Consider the following 14,870-nt stretch of genomic DNA (forward strand, 5'->3'; position numbering starts at 1 on the left):
TGTATATTGTAATAGCAGACATAGAATTCATTACAATTCTAAATAGTTTTAAATATATCTTTCTTCATAATGCATTTTTATATATTTTTATTAATATGCATTTTAACCATACTATATAATATAAAGTAATTTATCCTTGTCTTTTTTTTTTTTTTTCATTATTTTTTTAGTGAACATCACTTATCTCTCTCTATACGTAAAACTGAATGTTATTCTTTTAGTGCCACAAGATGATGATGATGATGAACATTTGTTGGATGTATCATACCTGGATCCTGTCAGCAGCCAATGGAATAGACCAAACATTGGTATATTCCACTGCAGTTATTATGAGTTATACCTCTTTACTCTTTGAGTATCACAAGATGACAGCAGACATTCATTATTTATTATAAACATTACAAATAAAATACAATGAATGTACGATTTTTCATTTATTTTATTTAAGCTATATTTATTAATAACTAATTATTTAATCAAGTTGTTTTTACTGTATCACGAAGGAAACTTAATTTAATTTGCCTGTTTCGAGGGAGTTAAGCGATGCATTTCGCTCCAAATATAAGATATTTTGATAAAAAACTTAATGTTTGCTGCTATATTGCCAGAAGACATTATTGACTATCATAAATTTGGCAAGTGAAGCAAGTAAGCATGAGGATAGGTGGTAAATGCATTAGCAATAAGTTTACTGTATATATCCCTTTAAAGTTTACTTTTCGAGTTCTGAAAAATAAACTTTCAAGATTTTCAATTTCTAATACAAATGTGCTTCCATATTCATGCATTGTTAAGAGAGAAACAAATTTTCAGCATAATACTAAACAGACAAAAAGGTTATATTGCATAACCAAAGCATCCCATGCAGACACAACAGTGTCAATAAGAGTGATCACATAACCACCTACACTGTGCTGCCACTTTATTAGGCACACCTACCTAGTAGCATGTTGAGCCTCCTTTAGCCTTCAAAACAGCCTGTATTCGTCTAGGCATGGATTGAACAAGATGCTGAAAACGTTATGCAGGAATGGAATACCATGCAGATATAAGTGTGTCATGCAGTTCCTTGAGATTCGGCACGGAGGTGTAAGCCTGCAGCAAACAGCCCTTTCCAGCTCATCCCAAAGATGTTCAATAGGATTGAGTATCCGTGGACTGAGCGGGCCACTGCAGCAAAGAAAAATCATTTTCATGTTACTGGAACCATTCCATAGTGATTCGGGCTTTGTGCACCGGTGCATTATTCTGCTGGAAGTAACCACCTGACTGAGGATAAACTATCAACATGAACAGATGCACTTGGTCAGCAAAGATGTTTAGGTACGATGTGGCATTCACACGAGAATCTATGGATATCAATGGACCCAACGTGTGCCAAGAAAACATTCCCCACACCATAACACTGCCCTCACCACCTTGCACAGTAGTCGTCAGACATGACGGGTCAATGGATTCATGTTGTTTTCGCCAAATTCTGAGCCTTCCATCAATATAATGCACCAGGAACTTCAACTTGCCAGACCAAGCAACTGTTTTCCAATCCTCGATAGTCCAGTGCTGGTGTTGCTATGCCTACAGGAGGCTTGCTCTCTTGTTCTTCATTGATAACAAAGGTGTGCGATGTGGCTGTTGGCTGCTGTAGCCCATTTGCAACAAAGTGCGACTAGTGGTCCATTGCAATATTTTGTTCCGTGCACCAAGGTTGTATTCTGATGCGATGTGTGACCCGTCTGTTTGCTTGCACAATTCTAGCCATTCTCCTCTGACCTCTCTCATCAACAAGCAATTTTCTTCCACAGGAGTGCCGTTAGGAGGATGTTTTCTGCTTGTTGCACCATTCTTGATACACCCTTGAAACTGTGATGTGTGAAAAGTTCAGGAGAACTGCCGTTTCAGAGATGCTTTGTCCGGCACGTCTTGTACCTACTACCATGCCACATTCAAAGTCCGTTAGATCACTCCTTTTCCCCATTCTTGCTATGTTTGTACACTTAACTGATAATAGAAAGGTTTTTCTGCTACATTTATATCCATAACTTGGTCATGTGACATGCAACGTTATGGGACAAACCATTTGTGTGCACAGCAGGAGTGTACCTAATAAAGTGGCAGCACAATGTATATCTGTAGGTTTTGATATTGTGACATTCTACTTAAGGGAGTACTGTATACCTTTACTGTTTTTAAGTGCATTAGCATATGCAAAATGTGCCTATTGTCTTCAGCATTATCTGTTCTGTCTCTTTCGGTCCATCTGTATGTAATAACTTGGCTCCTAGTGGATGGATTTTAATTAAATTTTATATTTATGCCTTTTAAAAAGATTTATCAAGTCATTCCAAAATTCATTAAAATCAGACCAACAGAAATCCAACAATTATTATTTCTTTATCCATCCATCTGCATGTAATAACTTGAATCACTCCCAGTTCATGAATTTTCACGAAATTTTATATTCAGATCTTTCAGAAAAATTTATCGAGCATTTCCTTAATCAGACCAATAGAATTCTAGCAATTATTATTAAGATTATTACTAAATATAACACCACTCTTATACCACGTGAAATTAACAATATAGTTTATTAAGCTTTAGCCTAAACCACTATACATTAAGGTAACATTTCAGGTATCTTATCGATACCCATCAACAGACAGCACTGTTGGGGAAACGAGTACGGTCTGATGATGGGTATCAGTAAGATACCTGAAACATGTTACCTTAATGTATAGTAGTTTAGGCTAAAGCTTAATAAACTATATGGCGCCTCCATAGCCAGGTGAGCAGGAACAGCAATGCGTAGTACACGCTTCTTTATTAGACTGGGGTTCGAGCCTGTGAACACCAAATATGGAGGATGCGGAAAGGTCAGGGAATGACCACCGCATATCCCCGGAGCAATATGGCCTTAGTTGCTAATGCTCCTAAAAACCAAATAACAAACAAACAAACAATAAACTATATTATCAATTTCATGTGGTATAAGAGTGGTATTATAATTAGTAATAATCTTAATGGAAAACAACCAAGTAACATCCTTCCCTAACTTAATTATTATTATTATTTTTTTTTATATACATATTACATCCGTATCCATATGTGTTGTAGCTAAAGCACTGGATATTATTATGTTTCCAAACCTTCTTTAAATTTATTCAAACTATCCACAATACTAGGCAGTCATTTTAATCCAACAATCAATTACACTAGCCAACGATTTTAAACTTTTTTTTTTGATAACATGACAAAATCAACTGATTTTGACTAAATCGCATGTGCTAAAAACAAAAATGACAGTAGAAAGTCAGTAGCATGTCACGTTTTCATGTTATGGCTTCGTCCTCATTTTTTTATAAAAATTGTGAATTTTTATTTATCTAAATGTACTTAACTACTTTTCTTGTAATTGCTTGAAATAGAAATGACTACCAGTAAACATTCCAAATGAATAAAAAATAATATATTTAAACTTTATAAACATCTATTTGGATTTAAGTAAGCAATTAACCACAAAAGTGGAGGCGAAAATAGGAAATCGTACTACTAACAATTATTTTTTCCCTTATGAGCAGAATGGTCCTTACTTATCAGAAACCAGCAATAGTCACCCATCATTGCTGAATCCCATCGTCCTTGATACCTCTGCTCCATAGTGTGGATATCATTCCCCTTCCTCATCACTTACAGATCCCAAAATTGTCTGGAAAGAAATCCAGGTGCAAATGTAGGAAGTGTATCTTCAACGCATTCGGCATCCTAACTTCTGATAGTTATGCAACAATTCTTCTATCAACTCTTTATAGTTCTCTACTTTTTTATTCCCTAAAACCTGCTAACAACAGCTCTGAAGAAGTTCCACGCTTCTAATTCAGTGGCGCTAAGTTTAGTTTCAAAGACTTCATCCTTTAAAAGCCGTCTAATTTGTGGGCCTACGAATATAACCTCCTTCAACTTTGCATCACTAATTTTGGAAACTGGCTTTGTAAGTACTAGAAACCTTCACTATTTTTGTCCAGAGCTTTTACAAAATTTTTCATGAGACCTAACTTAAGGTGCAAAGGTGGGAGAAGCACCATTTCAGGTTTCACTAAAGGCATGCATTTGATGTTGAGTTTCCCGAGAACGTATTCTTCGCTAATGGGCCATTCCTTCACAATATAATGATGTTCTACTGCTCGACCATCCCATAAACATAGGAAACAACAATACTTAGTAAAATACCCTGTAGTCCAAACAACAACGATTACTTTAATATCACCACAGATTTTCCAACAATATTTCTTATAGTTTAAGGCATTTAATAGCAATGACATGCTATCATAGGTTTTTTTCATAGCCACCGAATTAGCCACTGGGACCAATGGTTTGATTTTACCACTGTGTAGCAAAACTGCTTTTAAACTGAGTTTAGGTGAATTGATGAATAATCCCCATTCTTCAGGATTATGTTCAAACCCTAGTTCATCCATCAATCCATTTACATCTTTACAGACACAAAGAGAACTTTCCATTTAATAATTACCCAAAAACTTTTCATTTCGGTTTCTAAACGCAGAAATCCTCGTGGTTTTTGCCAGCAAATTCCACTGTTGCAATCTAGATCCTAATAGCTTAACCTGTTGCTTTGAAAGATTTAAATCCCTAACCAAATAATTAAGTTCACTTTGCTCAATTAAGTGTAGGGTTTTGCCATTTTCAGAATTGTAACCAGGATCAGCAGATGTTGAGGGAGTAGGTATGGGCTCTAGTCTTGCTCTTCTTCCAGAATAGTGGTTTCTTCACAACTCGGTGGAGGAACAGGAATAGGGAGTTCCGGTGTGTGGCACTGGTCTTATTGCAGATGGATGGTTGGGGTATTTTATTTTAACTCTATTTTTCCTTGAGAATCCCTTAGTATTTCTGAGGCAGAAATAACAATTTGACTTGTTAGTTCTCGCCAGATCACTGGAACAGCAAAAGGCATTTTAGAATTGTTCCCCTTCATCCATTCAGTCAGATTTAGATAGCACATATGCAGTCCCCACCTTTTATTCTGATCACCCATGTGACAACCAAAATAAGCTTATTTCACCTTATCTGTGATTGATCAATGTTGCAACTTTACTGTAAATTGTCCACAAACATAGCAAAAACTATTTGGCGAATTAATTCAACCGGTGAAATACCACCACTTTGCTTATTGGAAGCTTGAAGTGGTGAAACCCATGTTTAGTCTCTAGAGCAAAGTTTCTGGCATCCCTCTCCCCGCATACTTCTCCTTCAACCCATGCACGGTACTAAGTACTATAGGTTTTGATACCTTTCGTGTTTGGGGTTTTCATAAAAAAAAAAAAATACCATTTTTGCTCCATTTCATGAGTTTCACAAGACCAAAATGAACTTTAAAACACCAGTTGTCTTTCACAGAAGCACCTGACTGCTAGAAATATAGTAGGGTCCAACATGCTACTGCATAATAAGAATTAGAACAATATAACTCAGAGTGACCACTCCTCAGGGCCATAAAACTAAAAAGAGGTATTAGTATAGCATTAAACAACATAGATATGTCTCTTTTGTTACAATAAATTCAACCAGGAAAGGTACAGAGTGTGATGTTGGACGATTTCATTGATTTTGAAGCTATTTTACATTTTCTAAAAACTGTTTTTGCATTTTTCTAAAAAATGTGACGTGATAGCAACTTTTTACTGTCATATTCGTAATCAGCACATACAAATTAACAAAAAATGCTTAATTTTACCCATGTTAGCAAAACCTTGTTGACCAAGGTTTGTTTGTTTTGTTATTTGGTTTTTAGGAGCATTAGCAACTAAGGCCATATTGCTCCGGGAATATGCGGTGGTCATTCCCTGGCCTTTCCGCATCCTCCGTATTTGTGGTGACGGTTGACCAAGGTTTTGCTAACATGGCTTAGGTTTTGCTAACATGGCTTTTGCTTTCAACTTTTGCTTTTGCTAACAAAATTGCTTTTGTTACAATAAATTCAACCAGGAAAGGTACAGAGTGTGATGTTGGACGATTTCATTGATTTTGAAGCTATTTTACATTTTCTAAAAACTGTTTTTGCATTTTTCTAAAAAATGTGACATGATAGCAACTTTTTACTGTCATATTCGTAATCAGCACATACAAATTAACAAAAAATGCTTAATTTTACCCATGTTAGCAAAACCTTGTTGACCAGTGTTATTTTTAGCTGAATGCAAATTTCCACACATTTATTCTGCAACTACCATTTTCCAATTTAAATATATATTCCCTTTGTGTTTCATTTGAGAAAGAGTAAGTATTCCATCAGTATTTAGTTTACTAGTTTACTCAACCCTTTTAAAGCCTTATACACTTCACAAAACCCAGTTTTCTAGATTCCTAGTTGAAACGTCTAGATGCCTAGGTTTTCAGACAATGCAATGTGCAGAATGTCAGACATCCATGGTCATTTAAGAACGTCCTTCTGTCCTCACAATTAACCCTGTTCTTTTTATTCAAGAAGTCAATAAATGGGTAGAGGCCAAAACGGGGGGATCTATATGCAATATATATAAGGATAATATATGTAAAGGAGCCTAGAAGAGATGAGGGAACATTGTAATAAGTAGGTAAGCACAGGTAAATATCTTGAATAAAAGTTGATGCATTGTAAGATTGCTTCATTCTTTCTATGTTAGACCAGAAATTTTCAAATACTCAGCATATTTCAGTGTTTTGAAATAATTTTAGTACTGTATTTCAATAGAAAAAGGACAGTGACCTTTAACACATTAATCAAATGTTCTAGTGACATATATATAAAAAATACCTCTTATTAAGGACTCCTGTTGCATAGGCAAGAGCAGTATTACACTGATCAAGGCCCATGAGACACCTCAATAAGCCTTGATGATGGCTCATTTCTTGAGGTTCCAATTTCACTGCTTTTTCATAGCATGCAAATGCATCTTGCATCTGACCTGAAATTAAAGTATAGTTAGTGTAATCTTCATTTAAGAAATAAAACACTAAAGCTCCTATTCTGTTAAAACTGCCATCGGTATGTTAATTAATTTTCCTATTCAATTCAATCTTCTAATTTATCATGTCCAAATCCACAAAGTATACACTGAAGAGCAGTTCAGTGATATCACAAGATGAGCAGCATATTTTCATACTTAATTTTTTACTGTTTTATTGCTTGGTCAGAGTGAGCCAAAACAACATTCTGGCAATCACTGATTTGCTAAGAAGTTTTTGAAGGATTCTGGGGAAGGCCTGAGAAAAATTAGGTACACTGCCAGCATCTTGAGCATCTCACTTGAATGCGTGTACCATGCAATAACAAAGGTTCTTGCTATGAAAAAGGTATCAGTGTAATGGGTCTCAAAAGTTGTTGACAACAGAAAATGCACAACAGTTGTCAAGTGAATACTTATATCATTTTCAAGCAAATCCAGCAAATTTCCTTGCAAAGTTTGTGACCATGGATGAGACATGGATCCATTAATTAGTCACAGATGAAGCAGCACTCCAAATAGTAGAAACACATCTCTTCTCCTCTTCCAAAGAAAGGAAAGTTGATTCCTTCTGCTGGCAAGGTCATTTAAGAGCCTTATGCATATAATTAATAATGCAGGCAACAAAATAGAAACTCATTCCTAATTTTCAGTTAGACTTTTGATTGCTTCTGCTGGCAAGGTGATGGCATTGGTTTTTTGGGATGCTGATGGAATGTTATTAGTGGATTACCTTCAGAAAGGCCAGACAGTCACAGGAACATATTAAGTAGCCCTTGTGAGGCATTTGTGCAAAAACATCAAAGAAAAACACAAAGGGAAAACTCAGGAAAAGAAGTCTTGTTCCACAAGGACAACATGCCTGCTCACAAGTCTGTGACTGTCACGGCTGCACTGCATGAGTGCGGCTTTGAAATTTTGGACCATCCTCCATATTTACCAGATCTAGTGCCATCAGTCTTTCACCTATTTCTTAATTTGAAAAAAATACCTGGCTGGCATCCACTTTTCCACTGACAGTGATATCATTGCTGCAAATGGGTACATTCCATCAGGGCCAATAGAAAACTTGCTTTGCAGCTGGAATCAATGCATTGCAGCATCAGTGGAAAAAGTACTGACTCCAACATAACATGCAACCAGACTCCTCAAATAAACCCTTCATACTCAGGACACAAACTTTTCAAATACCTCTCATATTACAGTAAAAGTCTGATTACCCAGAATGGCTCAATTCATCAAGTTGATGTTCTTTATTAACAGTAAAATTTGTTTATCTGGAATGAATAGCAAATAGTCTTCTGATCATTCAGAATGCCAGTTTTGCCTAACTAAATGTATCCAGACTATAATAAAACAACACTATGCGTAAATACTGGTCTAATTTTAGCTGCAAAGACCATATCTGTGTTCAAGCCCTTTATTGTTCTCAGAAGATATCAGAAATTTCAGACAGCTCAGATTCTGACTATTTATGATATGATAATATCCAGACATATAATTATTTGTTATTGTTATATAACAAATAGTTAAACAAATAGCAAATAGCAATATATAACAAATAGCAATTTTATATTAACTATTTGTTATTGTTATATAACAAATAGTTAAAAATATATGATATTATCTATCATCTATATTTTAACTCAGATTTCGCTATATTTTAACTTGAAGTGCAGAAGGCTTCAGTGCCTTCTGAAATAATTGAACAGGCATATTAAATTCTTTCATCAATACTTTGCAGTTCTTACCTTAAATATCATAAAAAGTCAACAAACTGATATATACTGTTCTTTCACCAGTAAATTCTAGTTGTAACTTTTCTCAGGTCTTCCTTATTTCTATGTGATTTGCAAATTTTAGGAGCCATTTTCAAAATAAGTTGAAAGTATACTGAGTAAAGGACATTATGCATAACATATTTTAATAATGAGTATATAAAAATTAAGGAAGGACACTATATTCCCTGTGAAGGACGTTTATTTTATTTTTGTATGGTTATCAATCAGTACTCTACATCATCTAGTACAATAATTTGCTAAACCAGTGTTCCCCAACCTTTTTTTCAGATATGGACCACTTTTATATTTGATGTGAAAACCATAAATGACTTTTATTTTGGAGATAGAGACAAGAGACCACACAAAAAAAATATTAAACTACACATGCAAATATATTAATAACTATGTTTTAAATACAATGATGTACATACTTATACTTAATATAAATAGTATATGTTAGGTTATAGCCATACCTTTATCTCCCATCACTGTTAATGGATTGTTGCTTACCACCAAAAAATTTGTTTTCATCCTAATGGGGTTGAAATATGTTTAAAAAATATGCCAATGGGTTGAGAAATATGCTAAACCAATGACTATTGCCTATATTTCTGGATAAACTGTACAATCCCATGCTCAGGCCAAAAGATTAGGGTTTGATTCCAAACAAAAATTTTAAAATTACATAATATTACATCCCAATAAATTCTGACAACATTACCTATATCGATGAAATACTTTGAAATATAAACATTAAACTTTACTTTAAAGAACAAGGTGTCAGCAATAATTCCATTAACTCTTCATTTGGACAGGTTTAACTTATGCTAAACCAGAAATGAAATGAGTAACAGAAGACAGTCTTAAAGCATACCTAGTTACAATACAGTTAAATATCAGTATACTGAATTTGTGCATACAACCAAAATATAATTCGTATAAATTTCATTACACTGAAATGCAATAAAAAATGTCAGTACAATAGCTACATATTACAAAATAATTATAAAAAAAGAAACTTACCTATGCAATTTTATATTTATTTTGAATATTTTGAAAAATTCAAAAATTTAAAAAGATGCATTTTTTATACTTGTTATTTTCAATGAAAAAAAATTTTTTTATTAATTCTACTTTAAAAAAATAAAACATTATTAACATGACACTACAGAATAATATGTTATAAATAGAATTGTCTCTTCCATTTTCAAATTTATAAAAGTTAATAAGCACAACTATCCAATGATACATTGTAAACAACCACACTTCTTCAAACAAAGCTGCAAACAAACAAAATTTCAATAACTCTGCCATCTTATCTACAGGTTTCCCAAAACATGTAAATCTGTGTAATAAATCCCTGCCACTTCCAAAATCACTCAGGTAGGACTTAAAGAAGGTAGAAATCTCGAAGAAACAATTAACTTCCCAGTTAGTAAATAACTGCAGCATTGCTAGATATTAAAAATCAAAGATCAAAAAATGTACTTCATGCTGTTTAAGGATTTTCTTTATACAAATTTTGTTATAATGATTATATTCTTTCATAGGAAGGTGAATTTTTCTTATGATAAACTAATTTTCTCATTAGAAATTAGAAATTTCTCATTAGAGTGATATTCATTAAAATGAAATATTTTTACATAAAAACACATAGTAAATTGGCAGGGGGATAGGAAGTAATTTTGTTATACTGAATATTTTGTTACTCTGGCATTCATTACTATAACATTTTCCATCAATACTTATCTCACTTAGTCCTGTTGTATTGAGAACAGCAGGACTAAGTGAAACAAGTATCGAAGAAAAGATGTCACATTACAATAAAATGGCAAGGTGATTGTTAAGAGTTAATATAATAGATTGGAAAATAACTCAAAAAAAAAAAAAAAAAAGTAATTATGCTGAAATGAACACTATTAAATCACATGCTAATGGAGATTGAGGTTATTCTTGGCAAGGCCAAAAATGCTGCTGTCTTTGTCCCAAGCTAAGTTAACAAATTTAAATTAAAATAAATGAATCTAACACAACAAAAGGAAAAATAATGAATAATAACATCTTTTCTTTACCTCCAGTGATGCAAATGCACAACTCCATGCCCCAAGGGCAACTGCAGTTTTCACTAATCACTTGAAACACACCAACAAAAAAGAAATATCAGCACCCACAATGAATGAATTAAATTAACATAAAACAAAAGAGAATATTAAATGAAATAAAATAAAGTTAAGGAATCCACAAAGGCTTGTGAGGTCCAAAAAACGTATTTCAGTCACAGACTACTGCACAGCAAACACTGAATACCTAATGACATTCATTTGTCAATAGGCATCCCTATATGATGCACATAAAGAAAAGAAAGTTATTGTTATTCAGTTTTTAGGAGCATTAGCAACTAAGGCTATATTGCTCTGGGGGTATGCGGTGGTCATTCCCTGACCTTTCAGCATCCTCCGTATTTGGTGGTCATGGGCTTGAACCCTGGTCTAATCAAGAAGCGTGTGCTACGCACTGCTACTCCTGCCCACCTGGCTACAGAGGTGCCAGAAAAGAAAGTAATGAACAAACTATGATTGGAAGCATAAAATTTTGTTTGTTTGCTACTTTCTTTTCTGTATTCAGATCATAAAGAGACATCCCATGAGATGTTTGCTGCACAGCAGTCAATGACAAATAAAATCTTTTGGAACTCACAAGGGCAGATGTTTCCCAAAGAAGTGTTCCTCATGACTTCCTTGACTTTATTTTATTTCATTCTTTCTTCCTTGTTTTACATTAATTATTTAATTCTTTCATGAATTAAATACTAATTTTTTGATAAGAACATGAGATAATGCTGTTGATCTAGAACTGTATCAGGTGGCTATTGGTTTAACAAATTATTGTACTAGATGTGGGGTACTGTATGCTTTACAAATATAAAAAAATACAATTCTGTGCCAGCTAGCGTATAATCTTGCTGCCTCTGCACTGCTAGACTGAGGGAGTCCAAGTAGAACATATGTTGGAGGGGCATTGTTTTGACCAAGTTATGTCAAGGAGCAGGGTATATTCTTGCTGTGTATACGCCATATCCAAAAATTTCATTACTTCATACACATCCCCCACCTTTTCTTTACTACTAAATACATCATGAATAGTCACACTAATAGAAAAAATTTATCTGTAAAAGGATCTAAACCTCCCAAATACTTCTTCATTCATTTCATAAATATACGTAGTGTCAGTTCCAATCTTAATGATGTCCATTTCCACTTCAAGTCTGCCAGGTCCCACTTACTTTTTCTGACAGAATCCCAATTATTAGTTGTTTCAACCAATGCTCATCTCAGTTGTCCAAATTATTTGCAGTACGATTCCTTTTGCTTTGAAGGCGATACTTGTGCATATGTCTGCTTTAATATTCCCGGTCAGAGACAGTAATTTAGAATCTCCTCTTTTCAATCTTCTCTGGATTATCGCTCTACCCCACTCTGTCAAATTCATCTGTTGCCTCTATCAATCTCCCAGTTCCACTAATCACTTGAAACTTTTTGACTTCCCTTCTTTGAAACTTAACATACTCCAGTCCAATGGTGAGACAACTTTCCTAATGGTGAGACAATTTTCCTTGGCAGTTTTAATGTTCACAACTCCTGCTTGTGTTTTCTACTCACACAGACACAGCTGGTTGAGATGCTGAAGCTTTTGCTATTACTAATGGCCTCACAGATTGTTCATTTAACTACCAGAATACCAAACAATCCTAATCATACAATCAACATTCTTGATCTTTTTCTCATGGGCATTCCTTCCTTCCAAGTGCATGGTCAAGGTGAGTGGTCCTCACCTTGATGCAAGTTATGATCTGAAGTTCTTTAGGCACCTCTGATTACAACTTGCTAATGGTCTCTTCTCCAATGGAGTCTTTTTCTTGGGCCATTCTCAGCCTCATGTTGTTTGGCATTACAATAATGCAAAATAAAATGATCTGTGTGATTTTTATTGTTCTTTTCCTTGGGTGGGTTGCTATTTTGAATTGTCTGATGTCAATATTTGCTCAAATCATGTCAATGAAATTATTCTTGTAGGAATGAAATCCTTTATTCCATAATCACTCCACCTTAAAATCTCATTCTTTATCTCAACCTTGGTTTTCTAATAAATGCTATTCAAGATAAGAATGTTGCATATCATAATTGGCTTGCATCCAAATCTCCAGGTTCATTTTCTGCCTACACCAAAGCTCACAACAATTGTAAAGCAATTACAAATCAGTCCAGACTATGTTTTGAACAGGTTAAAAGTAGAAAACTCGTTCTTGTCCAAATGATAGTGGAGCATTCTGGTTTCTTGTCAAAGCTACTGGTCACAACTTCTGCCCATCTGTACTCACACATCTATTAAAACATGATGGTTATATTGCTGCCTCAGCTAACAATAAAGCAGAATTACTAACATCCTAATTTCTTCTAAACCTTGTATTGACAACCTTGGTAAACCACCTCCTACCATTTCCACTACACTACATTCAATGCCTTCTGTGGTCTTATGTCAAAAGGATATTAGAAAAAAATTTAATGGTTTTGATGCCCAGAAGGTACCAGGTCCTGTTGGTATTTCTCCAATTGTTATCAAAACCTGTGCTCCTGAGCTTATTCCTGTACTATATCATATTTTTGAATTCTTGTTCCACTATATCCAACCAGTTCTTCCTAAAAAAAAAAAGATGACAAATCCCTCCCATCCAATTATAATCCTATTGCACTTAACTCTACTCTTTCTAAAGTAATGGAGAAATCCATTAACCACCAACTAAACTGAACTATTATTATTATTATTATTATTATTATTAGCCATATGGTGCAAAGGAAGCCTGAGGCTTATGCTGCACAGTTAAAAAAAAAAAAAAAAAAAAAATTTCTGAACTACCCCAAGAGACAGAGAGAGAAATAAGGGAATCACCAAAGAAGAGAAGAATGATGATATCCAGCTCAGGACCCTGGGTGTGCCAAGCCCATACTCACCAGATGTGAGCCCCTGGGGTTATCTTGAACTCATCCACCTGATCAATGATTACCAATATGGATTCCATCAGTGTTGAACCACTGATGATATATCGGCTTATGTTAGCCATCCAAGGACAAATTCAATGGAAAACTTTACTAAAACTCAAGCAGTTGCGCTTGACATTTCAAAGGCTTTTGACAGTGTTTGGCATAAAGGTCTTCTAAATAAGCTTCCAACTTATGGATTTCCGACTGCTTTTTGTAATTGGGTATCCAGTTTTTTTTTTCTGACTGCTCACTGCAGGTGATGGTAGATGGCTCTCTGTCTTCTAACTTCTCTACTAACACTAGTGTTCCTCAAGTTTCAGTTCTTTCTCCTACTCTTCCCCTCTTACACATTAATGACCTTTCATAGTTTTGCTGATGATAGCACATTGTGCTCCACCTTCTAGTTTGAAAAACCTTATCTTTCACAAACAGCTTCAGCTTCTTGAATATCCACCACACCGATTCCTTAAATGTTGGTCTCCAGATAATTCTCCAGTGGGGCAAAGATAACTTAGTTAACTTTAATCCAAAAAAGGATTCTTCTGCTCCTATGTTTATCTTCAATGCACTCAGATTTCTAGACAAGATCACATATCTTTATTAGGAATTACTCTGGTTTCTAATCTCTCTCTCTAGGCATAAGCACATCACAATTATTGCTTTCTTTGCATCTGAAAAACTGTTTTCTCCTTTGCACACTGCATTACTTTTCTTCTAAACAGCTACTCACTCTGAACAAATCTCAAATCTGCCCTAACATAGAATACTGTTCCCACATCTTGGGTATCACCCCATAACCTCTCTCAGGCTTCTGGACTCCATTCAAAAGAGGACAGTTAGGCTAATTAATGATCATATCTTACAAAATCTCTTCACTCCCTGTCTCATTGACATTCTGTTTCTGCTGTATGCCTTTTCTAAAGATCCATGGGTATTGTTATTCAATAGGCATCTATATAATTCCTCCTCTTGTCCAAACCAGTCTGAACATGTGCCACAGCCAGTCAACATCCACTTACTGTCCAACTTCAAACTCACAGAACCAACTCTACTTC

The 14,870-nt window shown here is 34.7% G+C and overlaps 1 protein-coding gene across 1 annotated transcript in view; it reads right to left on the minus strand.

The window, feature by feature from the left end:
• mei-41 (ATR serine/threonine kinase meiotic 41) overlaps positions 1-14,870 on the minus strand; it is a 245,650-nt gene that overhangs the window by 119,813 nt on the left and 110,967 nt on the right. Inside the window, exon 24 of the mRNA XM_090370340.1 lies at positions 6,806-6,956. Within this exon, the coding sequence (XP_090226466.1) occupies positions 6,806-6,956 (151 nt within the window). The remainder of the gene's footprint in view (positions 1-6,805; positions 6,957-14,870) is intronic.

The sequence above is a fragment of the Mastigoproctus giganteus genome, chromosome 3, assembly GCF_048544385.1.
Source record: "Mastigoproctus giganteus isolate SK-2022 chromosome 3, ASM4854438v1, whole genome shotgun sequence".
In the NCBI taxonomy this organism is placed as follows: Eukaryota; Metazoa; Arthropoda; class Arachnida; order Uropygi; family Thelyphonidae; genus Mastigoproctus; species Mastigoproctus giganteus.